General features: G+C 42.6%; 1 protein-coding gene across 4 annotated transcripts; it reads right to left on the bottom strand.

Moving 5' to 3' along the window:
• Positions 1 to 221: 221 nt before the first annotated feature.
• On the bottom strand, positions 222 to 27,422 carry arhgef9a (Cdc42 guanine nucleotide exchange factor (GEF) 9a). Of its 4 annotated transcripts, none has more exons than XM_021623229.3 (11): positions 27,133 to 27,422; positions 16,690 to 16,869; positions 16,195 to 16,284; positions 9,306 to 9,530; positions 5,623 to 5,802; positions 5,100 to 5,332; positions 4,639 to 4,768; positions 3,787 to 3,918; positions 2,400 to 2,643; positions 2,252 to 2,320; positions 222 to 2,148 (listed from the first exon to the last, which is right to left on the bottom strand). In XM_021623229.3, the coding sequence occupies exons 1-11, from the start codon at positions 27,151 to 27,153 to the stop codon at positions 1,979 to 1,981; spliced, it is 1,674 nt and encodes a 557-aa protein (XP_021478904.1). In that variant the 5' UTR covers positions 27,154 to 27,422; the 3' UTR covers positions 222 to 1,978. The 4 variants fall into 4 exon arrangements, with proteins under 4 accessions (XP_021478904.1, XP_090048253.1, XP_021478905.1 ...); XM_090192127.1 differs by having other exon boundaries at positions 27,116 to 27,400; XM_021623230.3 differs by lacking the exon at positions 27,133 to 27,422 and adding an exon at positions 26,711 to 26,849.

Below are 27,422 nucleotides of genomic sequence, written 5' to 3'. Positions count from 1 at the left end.
CCAGGTTGGTGTGCTTCATTCGACTGTCTTTTGGTACATTAAGAAGGAAAGATAAGGAGATATGGTGATTATTTGAGGAAAAAGTAAACAAACACCTGGCAGAGAGAAATGAATTTAGATCATCTTGGTGGTTATCCATCTCATTAGAATGTGTTAATGCACATCTATTAACACCTAACAGGTACTGCACAACTTAAATTATTAAGAAGGAAACAATCATGTTAACGCATTTTGATTTATTCCAAGCCATAGTCACAAAATTAATGATAAATCATCCATAATTATCAATAAAACCAAAAATGAAATTAAACAACTTATCAATTCAGATATTTAAGCATTTGTTTTCATTAGAAAATGCACTTTTTAAAATAAATGTATGAATGTTCCATATCAGTTCATCAAGAGAAAATGCCTTAATATTTAAAGTGTTTTTTTCCTTCAATATTACTGCACACTTTCATATTGCGCTTTTATACTGTATCTAATGCAATGTATTAAATCCTAGTTGATTTTTTAGGCATATAAATAAATATCCTTTTAAAAATTGTTTTCACCATTTGAATACAAATATAGATAACAAGCTTGACCACCAGCATTTCCTTTGCATTTTTCATGTGAAATTCTGGTATAACTTTGTTGTTGAAGTAGCCATCATAATGCCTAAAAAAACCACACTGGAATCCCCCTGAAATGTTCCCCATCTTCTGCTTCATCTAAGCCTGGTGGCAGAGCAAGCAAAGGATTTAACCTGCAATGACAGGCGTAAAATCAGTCATGTCATAACATTGTGCTGGCACTATGAAAGCCACCACAGGAAAAAGACTACCAAGATGTTTTAACTGTAGTTTGGCTACCTTAAAGTGGTATTCTTTCACTATCAAGAATGAATATCACATGAAAATAAAGCCAATGAATAGGGGTTTAACCATGGTCATTTATGGAACTATCGTCAAATAATTTTATGGTAGGCCTTTTTATTTCTGAAACTTATGCGATCACAATCTTTGTTAAATGACTTGGGTGGTTGAAAGGCATTCGTGCAGACTCTTCTACCTGATGAAATCACAGATGGATCTTAGGTAAGTGCAACTATAACCACATATTATTCTACAATGACTGAGGTGCCCGGTGGTAAAGAAAGCACTATGCAATGATAGCTGACTATAGCCTACTGTAATATCATGTCTCAAACTACCATCCTGGTTATGGAAAATCAGTGTGAATGACTATTTAAGAGAACACCACGAGATGATTCCTATCAGACTTAAGTACCTACATGTAATAAAAATATATACAACATATATACCCTGTCAACAATATAAGATGTATTGGAATGAGTCACACTGAAGTTGATGATGCGGATTCTCTTTTCCCTTTGACCCGTAAGAATATAATTGCACAATAAATACCTACAATGGACTTCATCATGCATTTTAAATTAGCAAAAATAAAATGGAAATAAATACTCGAAAACAATACAAGACTGATGAATCTGGCCAGCATTTTACTTGAAAAAAAATAAAAATAAAACTCATAAAATGCCCATTAAGGTCACAGTGAACTGTAGGACACAACCAGATTTGGCATAAAGATCAATGTATGACTAGTGCTTCCTCAGTTTTAAATGTGGACACAAATGTTCTGTTAGTTTTTCCTTGAAACTCACGGTTCCCTTTTCCATTGTCCAAGGATTAGTAGAGGTCACAAAAATATTCTCACAGATCAAGAGATAGGAAGGTGTTTTGGTTTCTCTCAGGTTCCAAAGGTGTGGTCATTCGCTGTGGTAGTTGTGTTGGTAGTTGTCATTGCAGTCATACAGGTAAAGTGATTACAACAGTACAGTCATCAATGAGATGCTCACAAGCTAAATGTTTGACAATCCAAATACTCGTGTTCAGCTTTCCCTTAAGAGTCACAATTGAAATACAATGGTGCTTCTCAAAAAAATAAGGTGGTCTTTCTAAAATATATCTCTTCTCTATTTCCTAAAGGGAGTTAACCTGCTGAAGCTCTGCCAGAAGGGAGACTTGCACCTTTCAGGTTCAGGGAATTCAAATTCTGATTGTTCCATGCCGTCTCCTACCAAGTACTGTCCTGGATTCATGGGGTCCATAGGAGGGGGGTATCCAGGGGGCACAGATCTATGGCCTACACATGGGAGGAGATATATATTAAGGAGGAGAGAGATGCACTATAGATGGACTAAAAACAAAAACTGTTAGTTAACCAATTTGGGAAAGTGTGCATTTACCTTTTTGTTTGGTCATTCTTCGCACTGTCATCGCTGCTTGTCGCTTCTGATACTCTGATATCTCAAACCCTGAAAAATATAAATAATTGTTATATTCATTCACCATTTTAATTTGTTGTACAAATGAACATTTCTTTCACATACACACCTATTTTTTCATCCTCTTGCACCATCTTGCGTTCCTCGTGAAAAGCTTTTAGCCAGCGAAGTTTCTCCTCCAGCTTCTTGGCCAGGAAGATGTGGATCTCGTCGGAGTCCTTATTACTCAGCTTGAACGCATTCTTCACACTCACATTGAAGTCATCATCTCGCCCATCCACAGCATCAACTAAATTGTACCTGTCCATATCCATGCGGCCCTTGTAGTACAGGATGTCTCGTCGTATTAAGTCCTGAGGGAAAAGTAAGGGAGTGAGGAGTGGAAGGGAAAAATATAGTAGAGAGTGGATTCTAATTTACTTTGAATTATCTACACCAGTGCTTTGAACAATAGTGAGGCACTGCGAAACCCAGGTGAATTCCTGGCAGCCAGGAAGAAATAAGTACATTTTTACTAATTGCAGCCTATCAATTTCCCTGTGATAGACAGGGTTCCATGCAATCACCCTGATGAATAATGCACTTTGCTGTAAACAGCTGCTCCTGATTCCAGGTGTCCCATCCCCATTAGTGATGTTTCTGCTGCGTACTATATATTTCTGTCCCCTCAGAGAGCTTGTGTCACACATGTCCCAGCGGTAGCAGTAAACTCAGAGACACAACAGCCCTGTGTACTGTACTGTAAGCCTGTCAGCTTCCTCTAGCTCCCCTTTGGACATGACGGCCTTATGTTACAACACTGTTGTCATCCACCTCAGGAGCAGGAATCAATCACAGTGCTGAGGGGATGGAGATAAAAGGTAAGACCTCACAGACAAGCAGGAACGAATCTCCATCCAGTTCTGTTACAACAAGTACCACAGGGTCCATTTTCAGGAGCTGAATTAAAGATGTGTTCCTGACCATTTTAATTTCAAACTACAAATTGCACAGTGACAATATATCACACAGAATTTCCCTCACTGTGATGTTTGTGAGCTACCCACCACATTTGAATGACTCATACTAATCGGCCTAATTCATGGGATTGATTGTGGGTTTAAGAGCTAAACACTTCATGATTTGAGAGTTTCTTAGCATGACCTTTGAGAATCTCTCAACACATGTTGAGCTATTGGATGCATTTCAGAACTTCGTAAATTTCTCTATAAATCATTACCCCTTAGGTACATTAATCTGGTGACTTGACTCTTTCAAGCAGTGACCTTAATTTGCCTTGAACCTGGGAGTGTAACTAAGGGTACAAACACACGTACTGATTTTGTTGCCATGTTTTATTCACAAACAAACTGACCGGTTGATCACATTCTAAACAAATTCATGCCAACTCTGTCTGCAAAAGAGAGGGGTTACATAGGCAATATGTACACCTGGGAGTGTCAAGATTGGTTCCGATCAATTAAATAGCATTTGTGACCCAGATGTGGCCACCTTACCTTTTTACACAGAACCATCTGATGGTCGAACAGGAAGAAGACTCTGGTCTGACTCCGCCCATATGGCTGGTAGATCCATGACATCTCCCCAGTGTAGACCAGCTCTGTACTCCTGTCTAGAATATCATCCCCCTGCACAGAGAAATACAAGACGGTCAGATCTTTAAACAGGATCAATAACACAGTCTGTGATACATAGTCAAGAAAACAGAATACTTTTATGCTTATGACATTAGAAAAGTGACTGATAAGATACTGACTAGTAAGACAGGCTTCCTCTGTTTAAGACAGGCTTCCGCTTCCTCAAATACATAGATGGTGACAAAGTAGAACTCTGGTGGGTTTGATTTTTTATTTTACTTGACATAATTACAGTACCTCAGTGATTGTGCAACTCTGGAAAAACTCTTCAACTAGGTCAGAGTGGCCTGCTAATGCTAGCTCTCTCACATCGAATACAGGCTCGAGTCTAGCAACACAGATCCTTACACTTCCTTTTCTCACTCCTGATTAACTTCATCGCGATGAAACGGAGTGCTTCAAAATGCACCGCATCTGACAGTCTTGTTTTCTTATTTTATCAAAAGAGTACATACTCCAAAAGGAGCAATTGATATATTTTCCTTTGGAAGAAACAACTTCTTGCCTCTAAACCTTCATAGAAGGTCGACGTGACAGCTTATCAAAATATTTGCATTGTAAAATACATTGTGTTTCAAACTCTGACCAAAACAAGCTAGTAGCAAAGGAGTGAGTTGACAGAGCCAAATCATTAACTAAAAACGGCTCGTTGTATGTGTGTCCCACAGTACTTGTTAGTTCCTCAGTCATGTCACCCTGTCTCAGTCCTACCTCCCAGTCCAGCACAGACGCCTGCCACTGTGCTATCTTGTCAATGTTTTCCAGGCGACGCTTCCTCTCGTTAATCTGCTGAGTGACGTTCCGCATGACAGCCAGCGCTGCAGCGACATAACGGTAGTCACTACGAGAGGGGAGGAGACACAATGTTATAGTGGGGGTGACCAAGTAGGAGGAATAGGTCAACAAAAGAACTGTATAGTCAAGCATGCATACCGTGCCACATCTCTATCACAGCTTCACTGCACAAAACAACAATACTTTAAGTTTAGCATCCACGTCTAGGATCCTCACATATTAATGAAAGATCCTCAAGTCTCATACTGGCCAATTAACCTGAGAGCAAAAAATACCAATCATTCCAGCAGGATCTTTATCAGTAGAAACAATGCTTCATCATGACACAGAGGTGAATGTAAATATTTGATGTGACATTGAGACTAAGGGACAGGTACCTGTGCTCCTGGACAGTGTACTTGAGAAGCTCTGCCAGCTGCAGAGGGTACTTGCAGATCTTCTGGACAGGCGTGAGCAGGAAGCCATCAATGGCGATGTCAATCATCTGCTGCACCAGGCGACATGCCTCAAAGAAATGCTGATAGCGGCCATCCTTCATCAGCCGAGAGAGCTCCATGCAGGCATCCACGTGGTTGTTGCAGTACTCTGAGTAGATCCAAAAGCCATCTTGCTGCAACAGATAAACGTGTACACAGTATGTTTGAAATGCTGAAACGAGCTGAATTTTCTTTTCTTTTTTGGAGTTAACAAAATAGTGAGGGTGCACTACTGCCTTAAGTTACCATTGAAATTAATAACCAAAGGGAACTCTGAAATGCCCCATCATCAAGGTTCTCAGAAGTATGAAAAATGATGAGAATCCAATGGCCATGTAGATATGATACACAAGGTTTACTCAAACCTATTGAGGGATTACATTTAAAAAACTCTTGAAATCCTGAGAGATACAAAAATGCTTACATGTTCTAGGAAGCAGGGACCTATTTCACTGAGATGAGGTTCTTCTGTATTGTACTGCTTCTCCAGGTCTCTGACAAAGCCCATTTGAAACCTGTAGATATCTTCAATGTTCCCAAATATGACCCTCAACTGGTCATCATTGAACATGTCTCTTCTTTTTTTACATTGCCGGAAGTAACCCTGAGGCAACAAAGAAAAACAAATGGTTTTGATCCAATATTATGCATTTCAAATGATAGTATTTCATTGATGTTGCATGGCATCTCATATTATTTTTTCTTTACTGCAGGGTGTCATGTAAAAATCTTCCCAGCATGAAATAGTTCCCAATCGTTGTGATTGTAACGTCATGTAAAATTTCTCCCAACGTGAAAATATTCCCAGTTCAATAATTGCACTTGCGTCTCTTTATGTGGATGGCAGGAGCTAGGCGGATATTTATTTCGCCCCCCGCCGTAGCGCCCAAGTCTTTACACTGGCAACATATCTCTCCTCACATCAACATTCAGCACTTAGACGCGTGAGTCTGGGTGTATATATGTCGACCTCACGCCTCAACAAGCTTCTGATTGGTCAGTGTCAATACTCCTGGCCACCATTGAATGGCAGATGTGTGAAGCAAATGCGCATTCTCACAGAACAGTTTCTCGAGGTCAAGACAGGGTGAGAGAAACATCTGCACGAGCTCAGCCATCCACATAAAGATCTGCACGTGCAATTATTGAACTGGGAACTATTTCACACTGGGAATATTTGTACATGACACAGGGCATTCAAACCGTTTTGTCTGAGTTTAAAAAAAGGCATCAGTGTCAATGACTGAATCATAATCATTGTTTAGTCCCTGTTTAATTTCCCATCAAATTTATTTTTCTAACCACATTTTTCCCAGATTAGATCTAGAGGGAAATAAAAGGCAGGGAAGATGGCTACAGCTCTATAAGCAAGAGTCTCAGTTATGTAACTCATCCCCTCTGTGGGAGCTCATTTCTCCAATAACATTTCAAGTCATTCATGAAAAATCATATAGTTTCACACTTAAGGGACCCATCACGCTTCAATAGGCATTCCCAGTCACCTAGACATTACGATTTGCCATGTGATGTTGCTTACACAATTTATGTTTTCTCTGCGTCATTTTGGGGGTTTCGAAGCACATTGTGATTATGTAATATTTATGTGGGAACAGAGGGAAAACTGATGAAAAACGTCTGATTGGGTAACAGCTTTTTGAGTACTTTTTCATGTCCTCTCCTGGGTGTGTTGTTTGACGGAGACAGGTGGTGCGTGAAGAGATGGAGTGCTTGTTTCTATATATGCTGGGGAAGAGTGGTGTGGGATGGGAGGGATGCTATTTCTGAGCCCACAACCAGCACTTACGGGTCAGCCATCGCTTCTAATCTCTCACTAAAACACTGTAGCATGTCACTACTCTTTAGAACAGAATTGACTGAAGTTTGCCTTTAGACACATTTTGTTCCTAGTCCATGGAAAGCACTGTACTGCATAATCTAAATCTGCACAAGAGCTGTTATAGCACTGTGGAAATATTGGATATACAGTTTATTGGGTACTTAGATAAATACACTTTTTTTCATGCCCATTTAATATTTCATATTGGATAATCACTAATAATCTGTCTTATCTTGCTATGAATAGTGGTTGGGTAATGGCCTAAAACAAGGTAATTGTCTAAAACAGAGATAGGCAACTCGAGACGTCATTAAAAAAACTGCACTCCCCTCCCCAACACATTCTTTTTCTTCACATGACCCTGCCTTTGTACTGTAAAAAATGTTGCACATCCTCCCCCTTCAAAATGTACTCAACAATTATGATTACCACCATAAATAACCATAACTGTAGCAACCGTTGTATTTATACATGAAGTTATCGACTTTACCACTTTCGCATGGTTTTGTAGCACAGTCAGTTTATTGTCAAGGCAACGCTCCAGAAGGTTAAGGGTTCGCAGACAACGACCGAAAAATAGACAACAACAAAAATGACTCTCGTTACACTACGATCAGAATTGGCTGCAGACAATGATCAACTAGGGGGAAATTCGTTTAACATTTTATGATATTTATAAATTATATAAAATAGATGCAACAAATTTTCCACCAACAGGTTTCTGTGCCAATGCACCACACACAACCAATAAGCAACGCATAACCGCATACCGACGTGGAACGCTTATCATCATGGTTTGCATTGTCAACACCTCCCAAGTATCAGACACTGCAAGCTCCTTGCTACTATCTAATCAGTGCAACATTATCCCACCATTGGTTAGCTACTAATAGCTTAAAAAGACAAACCTAACACAATATCTGCCAATTAATTTCCAGCAATAATGCCCTGTCTGTGTTGTGTGTGTTTATGTGTATCACTCCGTGTGTAGCCAGTTGATATGATAACTGTCTTGTGGTTTAACAGAAATACTTTCCCCAAAACCTTCTAAATTAAATGTTAACTGCAAAGTAGGCTTACCTGGCAGAAGTGTATCATGAGGAAGTAAATCATTTGTATATATTATTTGTTATTTGCAAAGTTTGCCATGAGCACATTCCGCGCTCACCATATGCACAATTAAAGGGCCAGATGTGCAATTAAAGGGGAATTACACTCAAAAATCGACTTGTTAATTTCCTTACAGACCTAAAATAAATGGTCTTCTGATGTGATGTAAGCATTGATATGGACTCAGAACATCCAATTTCATTGTTTATCTATGAACAATTGTAGTTTTAAGAGTAAAAATAAAAGAATGTCTAAAACCAGGAACAATAAAACTGAGAAAACAGAATTTTGGAAAATATAAAACAGCATTCGGGGGAAAAAAATCTAAGATTTTATGTGTGGTCTGATTGATAGTTAACCTATTGCAGATCTGGAAAAACGATCCAACAACCACTATTGTCACTATCGATAGAGGGCAGGATAGACAGTTGACTGGTAGACTATATTGATCTGTTGTATAGTAAGCGTGCGGAAAAGCATAGTGCATAAAGGTGTCTGCATACTAAGTTCAGTTTGCTCCTAGCAGAACTCAACTAGGTGAAGTGAACGTCTGTGCCTCGCATATTCCCATAAAAGAACGCTTGAAAATAAAAAAATGGCAATAGGACTGTTTGTCCCTCTTGAGATGCCATAGCCAGTATACACACCTCAAAATATCCAGAATTAATCTAAGATAACTCAAGAAAACTGTTGAAGGGGCGTAAAACCCTTGCCGAAGACCAAAACAAACAAAAATGTCTAAAATATTTTGCCCCCAACAAAATGTCACTTAGGGGCCCCAAAAGACTAGGGCTGGCACTGATTGCATGTAAGATGTTTTATAGTTACATACACCGGAGAAGTGCAGTGAAGTGTGTTGTTTTACAGGGTGAGCCATAGTAGTACGGCACCCCTGGAGCAAATTAGGGTTACGTGCCTTAATCAAAGGAACATCAACAGATTTTTCACCTTGTTGGCTCGGGTATTTGAATCAGCGAGCGCCCTTTCATTTACTAGCCCAACACTAGGTTATATAGATACGTAGACCCGTGACCCACTGTGGCCCCTCATGACATTTTCAGATTTTTTGTGGCCCCCACCCCACGCCCATCCATAGTCTATAACTTCTGCTTCACATATGCCCTTCTGTCTTTGGAAGATCTCTAGCCAGCCAAGCCTACCTCACATATGTCCTTCAGGTGTTTGATGTAGTGACGCTCTGTGCTCATGATCTCGTTGATTACATTGGCCCTCATCTGGTCTCTGTTCTGGACGGTTTGGCCCAGGCAAAGACAGTCGCTGCTGCTGGGGCTGGCCTCCGCATGCCCGTTCTGGACCTCACTGGGGCTGGGGCTAGCCCCCTCAACTGTCTCTACCGTCGTGCTCTCCTCCTGGTTCACCCACAGCTGAGGACAGCAGAACACAACATGTCAGCCTGGAAAAATAAACAGTAGCATCAACAATCAGGGTTCGGGTTGTAAGTGATCTAAAATATTTTAAAAATACAAAACAACAACACCATTTTAATTCCAAAGCCATGGGGCCTTTTCTCCCTATTCAAATTCATTTTCAATGCCACTTCTTCAGTTTAAATTGAACAATGTGTATCATAATTAGATTTGTCAAAAAAACGTTAAAAAAGTATAAAAATATCCATATCAGGCCTTCATTCCTCTGATGCACCCGTAAAATAGGTACCTGTTCAAAAAACATTGTAATTTATCTTGAATTCTAACGAATCCTTTACATTGAAGAGTTGGGTTGGGAATTGCCAGGGACCTCACTATAGGTCTGCTGTAGAGGGACAAGAGAGAGCCACGATAACGAGTTTTAATTATGGCAATAAAAGTGCTGAAGACAAATTAGCTCCCTATTTAAAAAGAAGATGGAGAACAAGCTATGAAGGAAAAATACTGGAGTTTGATGCAGGTACAGCCAACTAGCGCAAAAGTAATATTGCAATATTGTCAAAACGATTCGATATGATATATTGTAAAAAAGAATATTGCGATATGTAACTGTATCGATGGAATAGGTTGAGCTAAAGCAACAGTATGCATCAAAACTAGAAAAAGAAACAAGCATGAAATTGCAGGTTAGGCTGAGTACATCACTGTGACTGCACAATAGAGCTTTAAGCATGAGCGCTCACAAGATGTAAGGCAGTGACACAGGGAATTTAAAACAGAGCTTTGCTACTAATAAATGGGACAGTTGATAGACTGCACTGCACAATTCCTGTGTTTCAACTGTGGCTCTGTTTCCAGCAATGTTCAAATTGACAGTGTTGGGGAGTAGTGAATTACATGTAGTTCAATTAGTAATTTACCTACATTTTGCAGTATCTTGGTGGCAGTTGAACTCAATACAAATCTCGGTAGTGTTTTCAGTAGTTAATTACTTTTTTGTCATGTAACGGTGTAGAAAACTACTGGAACAACACAACATTTTTTTTCTAACCAAGAAAATAAGGGTGAAGTAGACAATAATTTCCTTTCTTTTTCAGCATCAGACCTGCCAAATTCTTACTTGAAACAGAGTTTTTGTGTTTAATTGGTAGCTTGGTAAACTATATTTTCAGAGTAGTTTCCCCAACACTGCAAATTGATAGGGATATAACCTTAACATGCTATAACTTAATATAATGAACAATATGAGTCCACACAAGTTTAAACTTCTCAGTCTCAAAATGAGCAGTAGCCAATTAAAATAATCTATGTGTTTGCACTTGATACAATGCTAAATGTATAGCTGTTCCCATAACATAACCTGCCACATTTAGCACAATACTAACCTGACCAGCAGGCCAGTGATTATTTCCTGTAACAAATTCCGCATCAGCCTATCAAAGATCTTATACTTTATATCCACCAACCAATGGCATTTCTTAAAATAGGTCAACTTGGCCACCAGGGGGATATTTTAAACCTCCAAATTCAAGGTTTACTTATGTTCCACTTAGTATGTCACATTTGTAGTGTGCCAATATTGCATGGTGCTGATTTTCCGCTATATGACAAAATGTCATGTTTTTCACACACCCCCATGTGCTTTTACGGGAAAAAGATAAAGGAGGTCTATACAACATTTACGTTTAACATACAACTTTTTTTTACATTTGAAGAGCCTTATGGTCTTGTCAAATAGCTGTCATGTACCTCTATTATTATTGCTGCCAGGTAGCATATACCAGTGAACTGTTAATCTGCAGGATACGGTAACAGTGGGTTTGAGGCCCCCTTGTGTCTCACAAAGACGCAGAGGTTGGAACAAAAAAATCTCAAATGTGGACTCATCAGACCAGATTTCCACTGGTCTAATGTCCGTTGCTCGTGTTTCTTGGCAAAAGAAAGTCTCTTATTCTTATTGGTGTCCTTTACAGCAATTTGACCATGAAGGCCTGATTCATCCAGTATCCTCTGAACAGTTGATGTTGAGATGTGTCTGTTACTTGAACTCTGTGAAGCGTTTTTTTGGGCTGCAACCTAAGGTGCAGTTAACTCTATTGAACTTATCCTCTGCAGCAGAAGTAACTATCCTAGTGGTTAGAGTGTTGGGCCAGTAACCTGAAACGTTGCTGGATCGAATCCCTGAGCTGACAAGGTGGAAATCTGTTGTTCTGCCCCTGAACAAAGCAGTTAGCCCACTATTCCCTGAAGATGTTGATTAAGGCAGCCTCCGCACCTCTCTGATTCAGAGGGGTTGGGTTAAACGCGGAAGACACATTTCAGTTGAAGGCATTCAGTTGTACAACTGACTAGGTATCCACCTTTCCTAACTCTGGGTCTTCCTTTCCTGTGGCGGTCCTCATGAGAGCCAGGTTCATCATAGCGCTAGATGGTTTTTGCGACTGCACTTGAATAAACATTCAAAGTTCTTGAATTTTGACTTTCATGGCTTAAAGTAATGATGGACTGTTGTTTCTCTTTGCTTACTTGAGCTCTTCTTGTAATAATATGGCCTTGATATTTTACCAAATAGCGCTATCTTCTGTATACCACCCCAACCTTGTCACAAGACAACTGATTGGCACAAACGCATTAAGAAGGAAATAAATTCCACAACTTAACTTTTAACAAGGCACACCTGTTAATTGAAATGCATTCCAGGTGAAAACCTCATGAAGCTGGTTGAGAGAATGCCAAGAGTGTGCAAAGCTGTCATCAAGGCAAAGGGTGGCAATGTTGATGAATGTCAAATAAAAAATATATTTTCATTTTTGTAACACTTTTTTGGTTACTACATGAGTGTTATTGTGTTATTTTTTAGTTTTGATGTCTTCACTATTATTCATCTACAATGTAGAAAATAGTTTTAAAAAATAGTAAAAATAAACCCCGGAATGAGTAGGTGTGTCTAAACTCTTGACTGGTACGGTACATATTATTCAATCATTGCATCCACACGGGTTCTATTTGTGACGCTTGATGCACTGCAAGTCCTGCCTCTCCCATCTCAGTCTGGTCAGCATGTTAGCGCCTGGCTACGCATACTCTCGTTGACGCGCGCGCAAGCAGTATGGGTGCAATGATTGAATAACATGTATGTGCACATTTATTTTGCAACGGGTGGTGTGGTTAGCATGTATGTCTGGCAGGTTATCCTATGGGAAAAGCTAACATGTAGCGTTGTATCCCATGCAACTACGTCAACAATTTCAATTGGTTGATGGGCATTTTGAGAACTTCTACTTTTTCTAATGTTCGCAAGTATGGACCCGATAAATATATACCATATAGTTCTGTACATGAACAGTTTGCTTATATTCACATCGAACCCCAATATCAGGAGCCACTAGAACAGGTGACCCTGGGAACCCCATCATACGATTTTTGTTCACATGTTTTGTCTTATCAGGTGAATGATAATGGCAAGGAGAAGTAATCAACATTTTAAAATGAATAGATTTGGTAGATCGTTTTTCATTGTTTTGACCTCCCACATTATAATATACAAACGGTCAAGAAATAACATTGTATTACAAAAGGGATAAAACCATGAAACAATGAACATGATGTCCTTCTACGCAGTATTCATTGTTTGATTAAAATCTGATACCTCCTAGTTGAGGGAGTTGGAGGAGTTGTGAGCGCATTAGTGCATTGGTTGCTTGAAGGCATCTCAAGGAATGAACTGTCACTTTGTGTAATCCTCAAAGGGAACTAATTTTAGCAACCTTGCCAGAGGACACGGGGTAGGTAGCTGACTCCTAATAAACATCTACACAATCATGATGTTTTTCAGGAAAAATACACATTACAAAGCCAGCCATGATGCAACTGTATTGTTAATGGGCACATTTCCCTCTAGGATATGAAGGTACTATTTCCCCATAGAATTAGCTTATAATTTCTTGTCACATAAATAAAATCAAACACAAACTCTAGCAATCACTGAGTAAGATGAGATCAGTTAGTAGATTCAGTCAAATAAAAAAAAGATGAGGTTGAAGCATTTACTCATTTACTTAGAGTTTAGCTCAATCGTAATGACAGATAGTGGGGTCCGAAATTATTGACACCCTTGATAAAGATGAGCAATCATGACTGTATAAAATAAATAATTCAAATATTGTATGTTAATAGAATTGGGAAATGATATTATTTTATACAAATACAATTGCTCAGAGAAAGATCATACCCCCAAGACATGGTAAAAACCCGAGTTATTGGTAATTGTGAGAGGTTACCATGTCTTGGAGGAAAACTACATATACAAAAGTATGTGGACACCCCTTCAAATGAGTGGATTCGGCTATTTCAGGCACACCTGTTGCTAACAGGATTATAAAATCGAGCACACAGCCATACAATCTCCATAGACAATAATAGGCATTAGAATGACCTTACTGAAGAGCTCAGTGACTTTCAAAGTGGCACTGTCATAGGATGCCACCTTTCCAACAAGTCAGTTCGTCAAATGTCTGCACTGCTAGAGCTGCCCCAGTCAACTGTAGGAGCTGTTATTGTGAAGTGGAAACGTCTAGGATCAACAACGGCTTAGCTGCGAAGTGGTAGGCCTCACAAGCTCACAGAACGGGACCACCAAGTGCTGAAGAGAGTAGTGTGGGAAAATTGCCTGTCCTCAATTGCAACACTCACTACAGAGTTCCCAACTGCCTCTGGAAGCAACGTCAGCACAAGAACTGTTCGTCTGGAGCTTAACAAAATGGGTTTCCATGGCAAAGCAACCGCATACAAGCCTAAGATCACCATACGCAATGCCAAGCGTCAGCTGGAGTGATGTAAAGCTCACCGCCATTGGAAACACTCTCTCTGGAGTGATTAATCACACTTCACCATCTGGCAGTCCGACAGAGGAATCTGGGTACGGTGGATGCCAAGAGAACACTACCTGCCCCAATACATAGTGCCAACTGTCAAGTTTGGTGGAGGAGGAATGAAGGGAAATCTTGTGAAGGGAAATCGTAATGCTACAACATACAATGACATTCTAGACAATTCTATGCTTCCAACTTTGTGGCAACAGTTTGGGGAATGCCCTTTCCTGCTTCAGCATGACAATGCCCCGGTACACAAAGCTTTTTCCATACAGAAATGGTTTGTTGAGATCGGTGTGGAAGAACTTGACTGACCTCCACAGAGCCCTGACCTGAACCCCATCAAACACCTTTGGGACGAAGTGGAACACCGACTGCGAGCCAAGCCTAATTGCCCAACATCAGTGCTCGACCTCAGTAATGCTCTTGTAGCTGAATGGAAGCAAGTCCCTGCAGCAATGTTCCAACATCTAGTGGAAAGCTGTTAAGGGTGGAGGCTGTTATAGCAGTAAAGGGGGGACCAACTCCATATTAATACCCATGATTTTGGAACGAGATGTTTGATGAGCAGGTGTCCACATACTTTTGGTCATGTAATATTATATTATTATTTACAGTAAATCTGACTCCAAAATGACACATTACATTATTAATCATTAATTTCAATTGGACACAAAATAATCTGAAACACAACCAAAACAAACTGCAAATGCATCTAATAAGTTGTAGAGTCACAAGCTTGATGTAATCATTGTGTGCTAGGAATATGGGACCAAATACTAAACGTTTGACTACATTATTTATAAGAATCTTTAGGGGTGTCAATAATTCTTACCCCTACCTTTTTGAGAAAAAACAATACTTGTTAAACAAAATATATTTCTCTGAATAATTGTATTAGTATAGCTCAATATTTGAATTATTTATTTCATACAGTCATTATTGCTTATCTTGATCAAGGGTGTCAATCATTTTGGACCCTACTGTATCTGACTGTTTGTTTGCAAATATGAGGTAGTTGTGGTCATTAAACCTATATCTATATTACAAACACTAGACCTAACCATAACATACATGGGACCCTTCTGAGATTGATTTTAAATATGCATGTGGCCATACAGAATTCACATATGGCCTGTGCTGTAAGTAATCTTTTCCAGACATCAGGTCTCAGTGCTTGATGGTTCTGTGTACACAGTATATCTCAGCCTGAGTACATTGTCCACGGGTGTCTATTTAGAGCCCACTCTCTCTGTTTCCTTGGACCAGTGGACAAAAGCTGCATGGTCAATTCATAGGATGGGCACAATAATCCAGAAATGCTCTTAAGATTTTAGAAAATGTATGTTCCTGAAAATAACTTCCAACATGACAACAAATCCGGTAACATAAAATAACCATTAAATAGCTTTTATTTGAGTCACTCATCAAGCCTTGTTCGTTTTATCCACCTGTTTGATATGCCCTGTCCTCTGCTAAAAGGTTGGTCATACATGTTTCATCATTCAGATCTGAGATGAATCAGTGCCTCATTGCTCGCTTTTCAGTTGAGTGAGAGTGCAGAGAGTGAGAAAAAGAGAGTAAGTGAGAGTGAGAAAGAGAGTGTTGTTTGAGATACTATAGTTTGACCGTAATGCTATTACAAGCTTGACACTTGAAGCATGGTGATGTCTGCAAATGGAAGCAGTAGTATAAAGCGACAGGATGTTAGATATGGGGTGGTCCAATGTGCAGTGAGATGCTAGTTAAAACAGATGCTTTGAAATACTTGCTGAAACTATTAAACGCACCTTGGTAGTTGTGTTTTGGAACCTTGGAGCTGCTATAGGGTTGATATAGAAAACCTGTTTTGTTTGAGGTTGTGGTGGGTGGGGTTCAACCTTTGGAGAGAAAAACATGACATACCTCGTTCAGACTCATTTTTACAGTTGGCAGATGGAGAAGGCTAGTAGTGATAACCCCGCAATGTAATAACTCCTCACTTTTCTGAAGTCTTCTTGTTTCACAGTATTTCAATTGGAGACTAGTAAATATTTTTAGTTCCTGTGAGATTAGCATGGCATAATCATATTTTGATCTATATCAAAATATCATCATCATCACCCAAGCCTAAAATATCTGCCCTCAAAACAGGGCAGTGAATCAAAGATAATTATCAATGATAAGGCAACGGCAAAGGATAATCCATCGGAGCATTGAGAATAGGTGGTAAACCCTAGTGTACTTGTTGAGGGGCAAGACACGGTGCAGCAGAGAATGAGAAAATCTTTGATGGCTCCACTCACCCTCACAAAGCTGGCTGGGAACCATCCTTCTTCATCATCAATCTGTCCCCACCACCAGTCCTTATTTGATGCATCGAGGACCTTGATGACATCCCCTGCCTTAAATGCCAACTCCCTGTCGGCCATGGTGACATGATCCCATACTGCCTCAGCGCTGACGATGGATCCTCCACTGATCAACTGTGGGTGAGGGGTGAGGGGAGAGAGGGGTTGAGGTAGGGGAGAGAAGAGAAGGGAAGTGAGAGAGAAGAGAAGAGAAGAGGGGAAATGGGGGATTGGGGTGAGGGGTGAGAGTGGGTAGAGGGAAAAGGTGAAGGAAGGGAGTGAGAGGAGTAGTGGTGAGGGAGAGAAGAGAGGACGGTAAGGGCTCATTAGTACTTTTACAAGGGCAGGAGGGCACTGTCAAGTCTTGGTGACAATATCTGAGTTTCAAACCAATTTATCTACTTATTCCTTGTTTTAAAGTATTATTATTATACATTTTTTTAAATATATATATATATATATATATATATATTATACAAATGACAAGTATTATAAAGAGTTACACATCTTTGATTCAGTGAAATGACTCTAACACATGAGGTGTTATAATCAATGCCAAAGTGATAAGCAATGGTGGTGTGGGGGCTGTGCTTTGGCAAAGTGGGTGGGGTTATATCCTTCCTGTTTGGCCCTGTCCGGGGGTATCATCAGATGGGGCCACAGTGTCTCCTGACCCCTCCTGTCTCAGCCTCCAGTATTTATGCTGCAGTAGTTTATGTGTCGGGGGGCTAGGGTCAGTCTGTTATATCTGGAGTACTTCTCCTGTCTTATCCGGTGTCCTGTGTGAATTTAAGTATGCTCTCTCTAATTCTCTTTTTCTCTCTCTCTCTCTCGGAGGACCTGAGCCCTAGGACCATGCCTCAGGACTACCTGGCATGATGACTCCTTGCTGTCCCCAGTCCACCTGGCCGTGCTGCTGCTCCAGTTTCAACTGTTCTGGATGTGATTATTATTATTTGACCATGCAGGTCATTTATGAACACCTTGGCCATGTTCTGTTATAATCTCCACCCGGCACAGCGAGAAGAGGACTGGCCACCCCACATAGCCTGGTTCCTCTCTAGGTTTCTTCCTAGGTTTCGGCCTTTCTAGGGAGTTTTTCCTAGCCACCGTGCTTCTACACCTGCATTGCTTGCTGTTTGGGGTTTTAGGCTGGGTTTCTGTACAGCACTTTGAGATATCAGCTGATGTACGAAGGGCTATATAAATACATTTGATTTGGATGACAACTGCCTTGCTCAGGGGTAGACCGACAGATTTTTACTACATCAGCTCAGGGATTCAATCCAGCAACCTTTTAGGTAACTGGCCCAACGCTCTAACCACTAGGCTACCTGCCATCCCATGTAGACACCCCAGTTTCGATCCCCCAAAGACCTCATACCATAAATGGACACTGGTCTCTAAAATATGATTAAGTATAACATCCAGTAGTGGGTAGAGATGACTCAAGGATGATACCCTAACAGACACATGCCTATTTTTTATTTATTTTTTATTTCACCTTTATTTAACCAGGTAGGCCAGTTGAGAACAAGTTCTCATTTACAACTGCGACCTGGCCAAGATAAAGCAAAGCACTGCGACAAAAAACAACACACAGTTACACATAGTATAAACAAAAGTACAGTCAATAACACAATAGAAAAATCTATATAGTGTGTGCAAATGGAGTAAGGAGGTAAGGCAATAAATAGGCCATAGTAGTGAAGTAATTACAATTTAGCAAATTAACACTGAAGTGATAGATGTGCAGATGATGATGTGCAAGTAGAAATACTGTATGGAGATGAGGTAGGTAGTTGGGTGGGCTATTTACAGATGGGTTATGTACAGCTGCAGCAATCGGTAAACTGCTCAGATTGATGATGCTTAAAGTTAGTGAGGGAGATATTGTCATGTACTGTCATGTTGTGTCTTGTCTCTGTCCTTTCCCTTCACCCTGTCTCCCTCTGCTGGTCGTTGTTAGGTTACCTTTTCTCCCCCGCTTTCCCCCAGCTGTTCCTTGTCTCCTCTAACTACCCATTCACCCCGTTTCCCACCTGTTCCCTTTTTCCCTCTGATTAGGTCCCTATATCTCTCTCTGTTTCTGTTCCTGTCCTTGTCGGATTCTTGTTTGTTGTGTTTCATGCCTGAGCCAGACTATCGTCATGTTTGCTGTAACCCTGTCCTGTCCTGTCGGAATCTGCCGGTCTATCTGAGCCTACCTATGTTTGGTTATTAAAGAAGCTCTGTTTAAGTTAGTTCGCTTTTGGGTCCTCATTCACTCACCATAACAGAAGAATCCGACCAAGAATGGACCCAGCGACTTCGGATCCTCTCCACTCAGCCGTCGGGATCCAGGGAGCGATGCTAGGCAGACACGAGCAGGAAGTGTCTGCTGCTCGACATGCCGTTGAGACCCTGGCCACCCAAGTCTCCAACCTCACAGAACAGGTTCACCATCTCCGCCTCGATCCACCGGCCACTTCCAGGGCTTTCGAATCTCCGGAGCCCAGAATCAATAACCCGCCGTGTTACTCTGGGGAGCCCACTGAATGCCGCTCGTTCCTCACCCAGTGTGATATTGTGTTTTCTCTCCAGCCCAACACTTACTCCAGGAGCACTGCTCGTGTCGCCTACGTCATATCTCTCCTTATTGGACGGGCTCGTGAGTGGGGCACGGCAATCTGGGAGGCAAGGGCTGAGTGTACTAACCAGTATCAAGACTTTAAGGAGGAGATGATACGGGTTTTTGATCGATCTGTTTTTGGGGAGGAGGCTTCCAGGGCCCTGTCTTCCCTATGTCAAGGCAATCGATCCATAACAGACTACTCTATTGAGTTTCGCACTCTTGCTGTCTCCAGTGGCTGGAACGAGCCGGCCTTGCTCGCTCGTCTTCTGGAGGGTTTCCGCGCAGAGGTAAAGGATGAGATTCTCTCCCGGGAGGTTCCTTCCAGCGTGGATTCCTTGATTGAACTCGCTATTCGCATTGAGCGACGGGTTGATCTTCGTCACCGAGCTCGTGGAAAGGAGCTCGCGCTCTCCGTCGCCTCCCTCTCCGCATCACTACCATCTTCCTCTGCCGGCTCGGGTGCTGAGCCCATGCAGCTGGGAGGTATCCGCATCTCGACTAAGGAGAGGGAACGGAGAATCACCAACCGCCTCTGTCTCTATTGCGGTTCCGCTGGTCATTTTGTCACTTCATGTCCAGTAAAAGGCCAGAGCTCGTCAGTAAGCGGAGGGCTACTGGTGAGCGCTACTACTCCTGTCTCTCCTTCAAGATCCTGCACTACCTTGTCGGTCCATCTACGCTGGACCGGTTCGTCAGCTTCCTGCAGTGCCTTAATAGACTCTGGGGCGGAGGGCTGTTTTATGGACGAGACCTGGGCTCGGGAACATGACATTCCTCTCAGACAGTTAAAGGAGCCCACGGCCTTGTTCGCCCTGGATGGTAGTCCTCTCCCCAGGATTCAGCGTGAGACGCTACCTTTAACCCTCACTGTTTCTGGTAATCATAGTGAAACCATTTCTTTTTTAATTTTTCGTTCACCTTTTACACCTGTTGTTTTGGGCCATCCCTGGCTAGTTTGTCATAATCCTTCCATTAATTGGTCTAGTAATTCTATCCTCTCCTGGAACGTCTCTTGTCATGTGAAATGTTTAATGTCTGCTATCCCTCCTGTTTCCTCTGTCTCTTCTTCACAGGAGGAGCCTGGTGATTTGACAGGGGTGCCGGAGGAATATCACGATCTGCGCACGGTGTTCAGTCGGTCCAGGGCCACCTCTCTTCCTCCACACCGGTCGTATGATTGTAGTATTGATCTCCTTCCGGGAACCACCCCCCCCCCGGGGTAGACTATACTCTCTGTCGGCTCCCGAACGTAAGGCTCTCGAAGATTATTTGTCTGTAGCTCTTGACGCCGGTACCATAGTCCCCTCCTCCTCTCCCGCCGGAGCGGGGGTTTTTTTTGTCAAGAAGAAGGACGGGTCTCTGCGCCCCTGCATAGATTATCGAGGGCTGAATGACATAACAGTGAAGAATCGTTATCCGCTTCCTCTTATGTCTTCAGCCTTCGAGATCCTGCAGGGAGCCAGGTTTTTCACTAAGTTGGACCTTCGTAACGCTTACCATCTTGTGCGCATCAGGGAGGGGGACGAGTGGAAGACGGCGTTTAACACTCCGTTAGGGCACTTTGAATACCGGGTTCTTCCTTTCGGCCTCGCTAACGCTCCAGCTGTCTTTCAGGCATTAGTCAATGATGTCCTGAGAGACATGCTGAACATCTTTGTTTTCGTTTACCTTGACGATATCCTGATTTTTTCACCGTCACTCCAGATTCATGTTCAGCACGTTCGACGTGTCCTCCAGCGCCTTTTAGAGAATTGTCTTTTTGTGAAGGCTGAGAAGTGCACTTTTCATGCCTCCTCCGTCACATTTCTCGGTTCTGTTATTTCCGCTGAAGGCATTAAGATGGATCCCGCTAAGGTCCAAGCTGTCATTGATTGGCCCGTCCCTAAGTCACGCGTCGAGCTGCAGCGCTTTCTCGGCTTCGCGAACTTCTATCGTCGTTTCATCCGTAATTTCGGTCAGGTGGCAGCTCCTCTCACAGCCCTTACTTCTGTCAAGACGTGCTTTAAGTGGTCCGTTTCCGCCCAGGGAGCTTTTGATCTCCTCAAGAATCGTTTTACATCCGCTCCTATCCTTGTTACACCTGACGTCTCTAGACAGTTCGTTGTCGAGGTTGACGCGTCAGAGGTGGGCGTGGGAGCCATCCTTTCTCAGCGCTCCCTCTCTGACGACAAGGTCCACCCATGCGCGTATTTTTCTCATCGCCTGTCGCCGTCGGAACGTAACTATGATGTGGGTAACCGCGAACTGCTCGCCATCCGGTTAGCCCTAGGCGAATGGCGACAGTGGTTGGAGGGGGCGACCGTTCCTTTTGTCGTTTGGACTGACCATAGGAACCTTGAGTACATCCGTTCTGCCAAACGACTTAATGCGCGTCAGGCGCGTTGGGCGCTGTTTTTCGCTCGTTTCGAGTTCGTGATTTCTTATCGTCCGGGCTCTAAGAACACCAAGCCTGATGCTTTGTCTCGTCTCTTCAGTTCTTCAGTAGCCTCCACTGACCCCGAGGGGATTCTCCCTGAGGGGCGTGTTGTCGGGTTGACTGTCTGGGGAATTGAGAGGCAGGTAAAACAAGCGCTCACTCACACTCCGTCGCCGCGCGCTTGTCCTAGGAACCTTCTTTTCGTTCCCGTTCCTACTCGTCTGGCCGTTCTTCAGTGGGCTCACTCTGCCAAGTTAGCCGGCCACCCTGGCGTTCGGGGTACGCTTGCTTCCATTCGCCAGCGTTTTTGGTGGCCCACCCGGGAGCATGACACGCGTCGTTTCGTGGCTGCTTGTTCGGTCTGCGCGCAGACTAAGTCCGGTAACTCTCCTCCTGCCGGCCGTCTCAGGCCGCTTCCTATTCCCTCTCGACCGTGGTCTCACATCGCCTTAGATTTTGTCACCGGACTGCCTTCGTCAGCGGGGAAGACTGTTATTCTTACGGTTGTCGATAGGTTCTCTAAGGCGGCTCATTTCATTCCCCTTGCTAAGCTTCCTTCTGCTAAAGAGACAGCACAAATCATCATCGAGAATGTTTTCAGAATTCATGGCCTTCCGTCAGACGTCGTTTCGGACAGAGGTCCGCAATTCACGTCTCAATTTTGGAGGGAGTTTTGCCGTATGATTGGGGCTTCCGTCAGTCTCTCTTCCGGCTTTCACCCCCAGTCTAACGGTCAAGCAGAACGGGCCAATCAGACTATTGGTCGCATCTTACGCAGTCTTTCTTTTCGTAACCCTGCGTCTTGGTCAGAACAGCTCCCCTGGGCAGAATACGCCCACAACTCGCTTCCTTCGTCTGCGACCGGGCTATCTCCTTTTCAGAGTAGCCTCGGGTACCAGCCTCCGCTGTTCTCATCTCAGTTCGCCGAGTCCAGCGTCCCCTCCGCTCAGGCTTTTGTCCAACGTTGCGAGCGCACCTGGAAGAGGGTCAGGTCTGCACTTTGCCGTTATAGGACGCAGACTGTGAGGGCTGCTAATAAGCGTAGAACTAAGAGTCCTAGATATTGTCGCGGTCAGAGAGTTTGGCTCTCCACTCAGAACCTTCCCCTTAAGACGGCTTCTCGCAAGTTGACCCCGCGGTTCATTGGTCCGTTCCGTATTTCTCGGGTCATTAATCCTGTCGCAGTTCGACTTCTTCTTCCGCGATACCTTCGTCGCGTCCACCCGGTCTTCCATGTCTCCTGCATCAAGCCCGTCCTTCGCGCCCCCGCTCGTCTTCCCCCCCCCCCCCCATCCTTGTCGAGGGCGCACCCATCTACAGGGTCCGTAGAATTTTGGACATGCGTCCTCGGGGCCGTGGTCACCAGTACCTCGTAGATTGGGAGGGGTACGGTCCTGAGGAGAGGAGTTGGGTTCCCTCTCGGGACGTGCTGGACCGTGCGCTGATCGAGGATTTCCTCCGTTGCCGCCAGGTTTCCTCCTCGAGTGCGCCAGGAGGCGCTCGGTGAGTGGGGGGGTACTGTCATGTACTGTCATGTTGTGTCTTGTCTCTGTCCTTTCCCTTCACCCTGTCTCCCTCTGCTGGTCGTTGTTAGGTTACCTTTTCTCCCCCGCTTTCCCCCAGCTGTTCCTTGTCTCCTCTAACTACCCATTCACCCCGTTTCCCACCTGTTCCCTTTTTCCCTCTGATTAGGTCCCTATATCTCTCTCTGTTTCTGTTCCTGTCCTTGTCGGATTCTTGTTTGTTGTGTTTCATGCCTGAGCCAGACTATCGTCATGTTTGCTGTAACCCTGTCCTGTCCTGTCGGAATCTGCCGGTCTATCTGAGCCTACCTATGTTTGGTTATTAAAGAAGCTCTGTTTAAGTTAGTTCGCTTTTGGGTCCTCATTCACTCACCATAACAGATATAAGTCTCCAACTTCAGCGATTTTTGAAATTCGTTCCAGTCATTGGCAGCAGAGAACTGGGAAGAAAGCTGGCCAAAGTGGGTGTTGGCTTTGGGGATGACCAGTGAGATATACCTACTGGAGCGCATGCCACCCTACTGGTGGGTGTTGTTATGGTGACCAGTGAGCTGAGATAAGGCAGAGCTTTACCTAGCAAAGACTTACAGATGACCTGGAGCCAGTGGGTCTGGAGACGAATATGTAGCCAGCCGACGATAGCATACAGGTCGCAGTGGTGGGTGGTATATGGGGCTTTGGTGACAAAACGGATGGCACTGTGATAGACGGTGGCACTGTGGGGCGGCAGGGTAGCCTAGTGGTTAGAGAGTTGGACTAGTAACCGGAAGGTTGCAAGTTCAAACCCCCGAGTTGACAAGGTACAAATCTGTAGTTCTGGCAGTTAACCCACTGTTCCTAGGCCGTCATCCAGTTTGCTGAGTAGAGTGTTGGAGGCTGTTCTGTAAATGACATCGCCGAAGTTGAGGATCGGTAGGATAGTCAGTTTTACAAGGGTATGTTTACCAGCGTGAGTGAAGGAGGCTTTGTTACGAAATAGGATGCCGATTCTAGAATAAATTAGGGATTGGAGATGCTTAATATGAGTCTGGAAGGAGAGTTTACAGTCTAGCCAGACACCTAGGTATTTGTAGTTGTCCCAATACTCTAAGTCAGAACCGTCCAGAGTAGTCTGCTCTGGCTGCTCACCCTCAGAGAATACCTCCTTCTACAGATGATCAATCTCAATCTGGGGTTTAGACATTAAAGTAGGGAAAACTAAAACTGTCCAAAAAAATAAATGAAGTTTGCATTTATATTTTCCCTTCTGTATTAACATTGTAAAAGCCAGGTCAAACAAAATAAATTCACAGTTTGACAACCCTATTAATTGCATCACCCACAGGGATTTAAATATTACACTTTTGCCACTTTTTGTCTAGCCCCTCCCTCTCACGAAATGGCCCTAGATTTGTGGGCAAAATCTGTAATTGGCCTTATTATGTCTAAAACAGATTTACTGTACATAAAACACTTTTCCTCTGTGTAAAAGTCAATGTTACGTAAGATGATCAGTAGTACATTGTTCAGTCACACTACTACAAAAAGCAGTTAAATAAGGCCAAAAGGAGTAATATACCATCTTCTTCCAAATATTTTCTTGACTCAACATTTAACATTTTACATTAAAGTGTAAAAACCTGAATATGAACATAAACTATTGCTAACCTATTGTTCTAAAAACCTTTGTGTATGTAGTTGGCTGGAGTGTGGTGGAGGCTATAGGGATCAGGAGCACCATACTGAAACAGGGTGCAGATTGGTAGATGCTACATTGGTGCCGTGACACAGATTACACAGCTGAGCTGCACGATCGGCTGGTCGATAAATCCCTAAATCATATCCGCTCTGTTTGGAGTGACTGTTTTTCTCATAATCCAAAACAAACTTTGGCATACTTTATCTTTTACTCAACAGCGTTTCTCTAATATATTATGTAGAGAAAAACTCTAATTGACCTACCCTCCATTTACACTTTAATGTCATTATCTATTCCAGGCCAAATGACTTTATGTATGAACATAATTAACATTTCTTTAAACAAAGGTTAATGGAATAGACCACAGGTGCCCTGCCTGAGCTCCACCTGCAATCCTAATAACATGAGTGAATGAAAAAAAGGTGATATCTCAAACTATGAGAGATACAACAGTTTGAAAACAGACAGTAATCCCTCACAGTTATATACTAATTAACAAGTCAACATGTCCCCTGATAAGTGTCAAGAGAGCTAGCTCTCCACTATAACTCACATGCTCAAGAACAGAAAGGGGTATTTTTAGCTCCACATGCATCTCCATGTGAATGCACCCCTGCCTGCATTAAATATGCACACCCGTTTTGATATGACAACCTGTATTTGGCTTCCTCATAATACAATTAATGAATAACCCTGTCTTTTTAAAATAATGTCTGCATAGGCGTACTGACAGTAATACTGTTATTACACTAGAGCAGAGCATTCCCCTTTTGCAATACAGCTTTTTTAATCTCCTGTGAGACTCGATGCATCACCATTTATTTAACTAGGATCCTGTGATATGAACAGCACTGTAAGCAGTCAATACAACAGGGAGGTCTTTGCATTATGTTGCAAACAAACACACACACACACACCCAACAAAAACATGCTGTTACATTCATAGCATCTGTAGAATTGTCACTATGAAAACGCAAACTGTATTATATTAGTTCTACATAAAAAAAAGAATATCCACATAACCATTCGTCATACTATTTAGGCCTACCAATTCGCATAAACTAAAAGCAATGTTTCGAGATATCCTATAGGCTACGTCATAAAATACAACATTATGAGGCACCATGGGGCCTACTGTGAGGTAGGCCTACAGTAGAAGCATGGAAGTATATACATAAAAAACACTTCAATATCAATGTAAAACCATTACAAAACGGGTCAATATTTAAACACTACATTCGATAATACATTATATTATTAGGCTACTGGATAGCTCGTTTACAGTAGGCTAGGTGATGCTGTTTTTGCATTGTGCCCAGTAGCTCTGAGACCCAAATGGCATGGTCAGTAGTTTACAAAACGCAATCTACAGCCTGGAGAATACAGTTATTCTATTTAATTATATTATTTTAGCGCATGTGAGTCGCATCTTTTCAATCCTACCAGATCAAGAAGATTATGTGATAAGACTATATTTATTTCAAACGAGCACCATATTGCCAACGCCAAGTAATCAACAGAACAGGATTTTACTGAAAAACATTGCCTCTCCCACATCGCATGCATAGATGTGTTTTACAACATGCCAATAAAATACATTTACAACGAGAGAACGCCGAGAAAAGGAACAATTCCTAACAATCTTATGACACCGATCTGGCGCCCGCGACTGCCATATGCCACTGATGGCCGACATGCTAAATAAAATGTAAACCACAAACAAGATATGGTAATATAGAATATACCAGCGCCATTCATATCGTGATGAGGCCATGTTGAAGCCTGTGTGTACTTCCATAAGAACACGCATTCACTCCCACTTCCTCGCCTCCACTGCACGCCGTGCGTACTTTAGTGCGGGCTGTGATTATCCATACGCGCACTGAGGCACAGTATCAGCAACCACCAACCACACAAACAAAAGCATCGCATACGATAATTACGACCATGCAAATTATCATTTTCATATCCAAGGTCATAATGTAGAGCATGAGCTCTGCAACATTTAATCGGTTAAGGTGCATATTGCTGTACACCAACATTTTGTGACTGTTCATAATTCTATCCAAACGCAAGGAAGCATTTCTGGTATAATCTCTAGCTACCTCCTCTTTCACATAACATTGTATTCATACGTATAACTCTCTTACAGAATCATCATCCTCACCATCATCATCCTCATCATCATCAGAGTCTGCACCGTTAGTTCCCCTTCCACTCTGACACCCGTAGTCCGCTAGTTTCCTGATTTGCCGACTTGAATGCCGTTTTTCATTAGGAGTAGGGGTCTTTGCATGCACTAAAATTGTGATGGTAACGTAGGCACTGTAGAACGCTACTGCTGCAACTCTCCCTGCGTAGCGGGGAGCAAAAACCTGGGCGGTGCTTCGTGCATAGAGGAACAAACCACAGGCACTCATTGGGGGCTCATTATGGTTCCTATCTATGCTTCAAACT

The sequence above is a fragment of the Oncorhynchus mykiss genome, chromosome 12 (genome assembly GCF_057628025.1).
Source record: "Oncorhynchus mykiss isolate SJ-2025 chromosome 12, ASM5762802v1, whole genome shotgun sequence".
NCBI lineage: Eukaryota > Metazoa > Chordata > Actinopteri > Salmoniformes > Salmonidae > Oncorhynchus > Oncorhynchus mykiss.
Note: the sequence above shows the minus strand (reverse complement) of the source record. Positions and strands in the feature narration are given on the sequence as shown.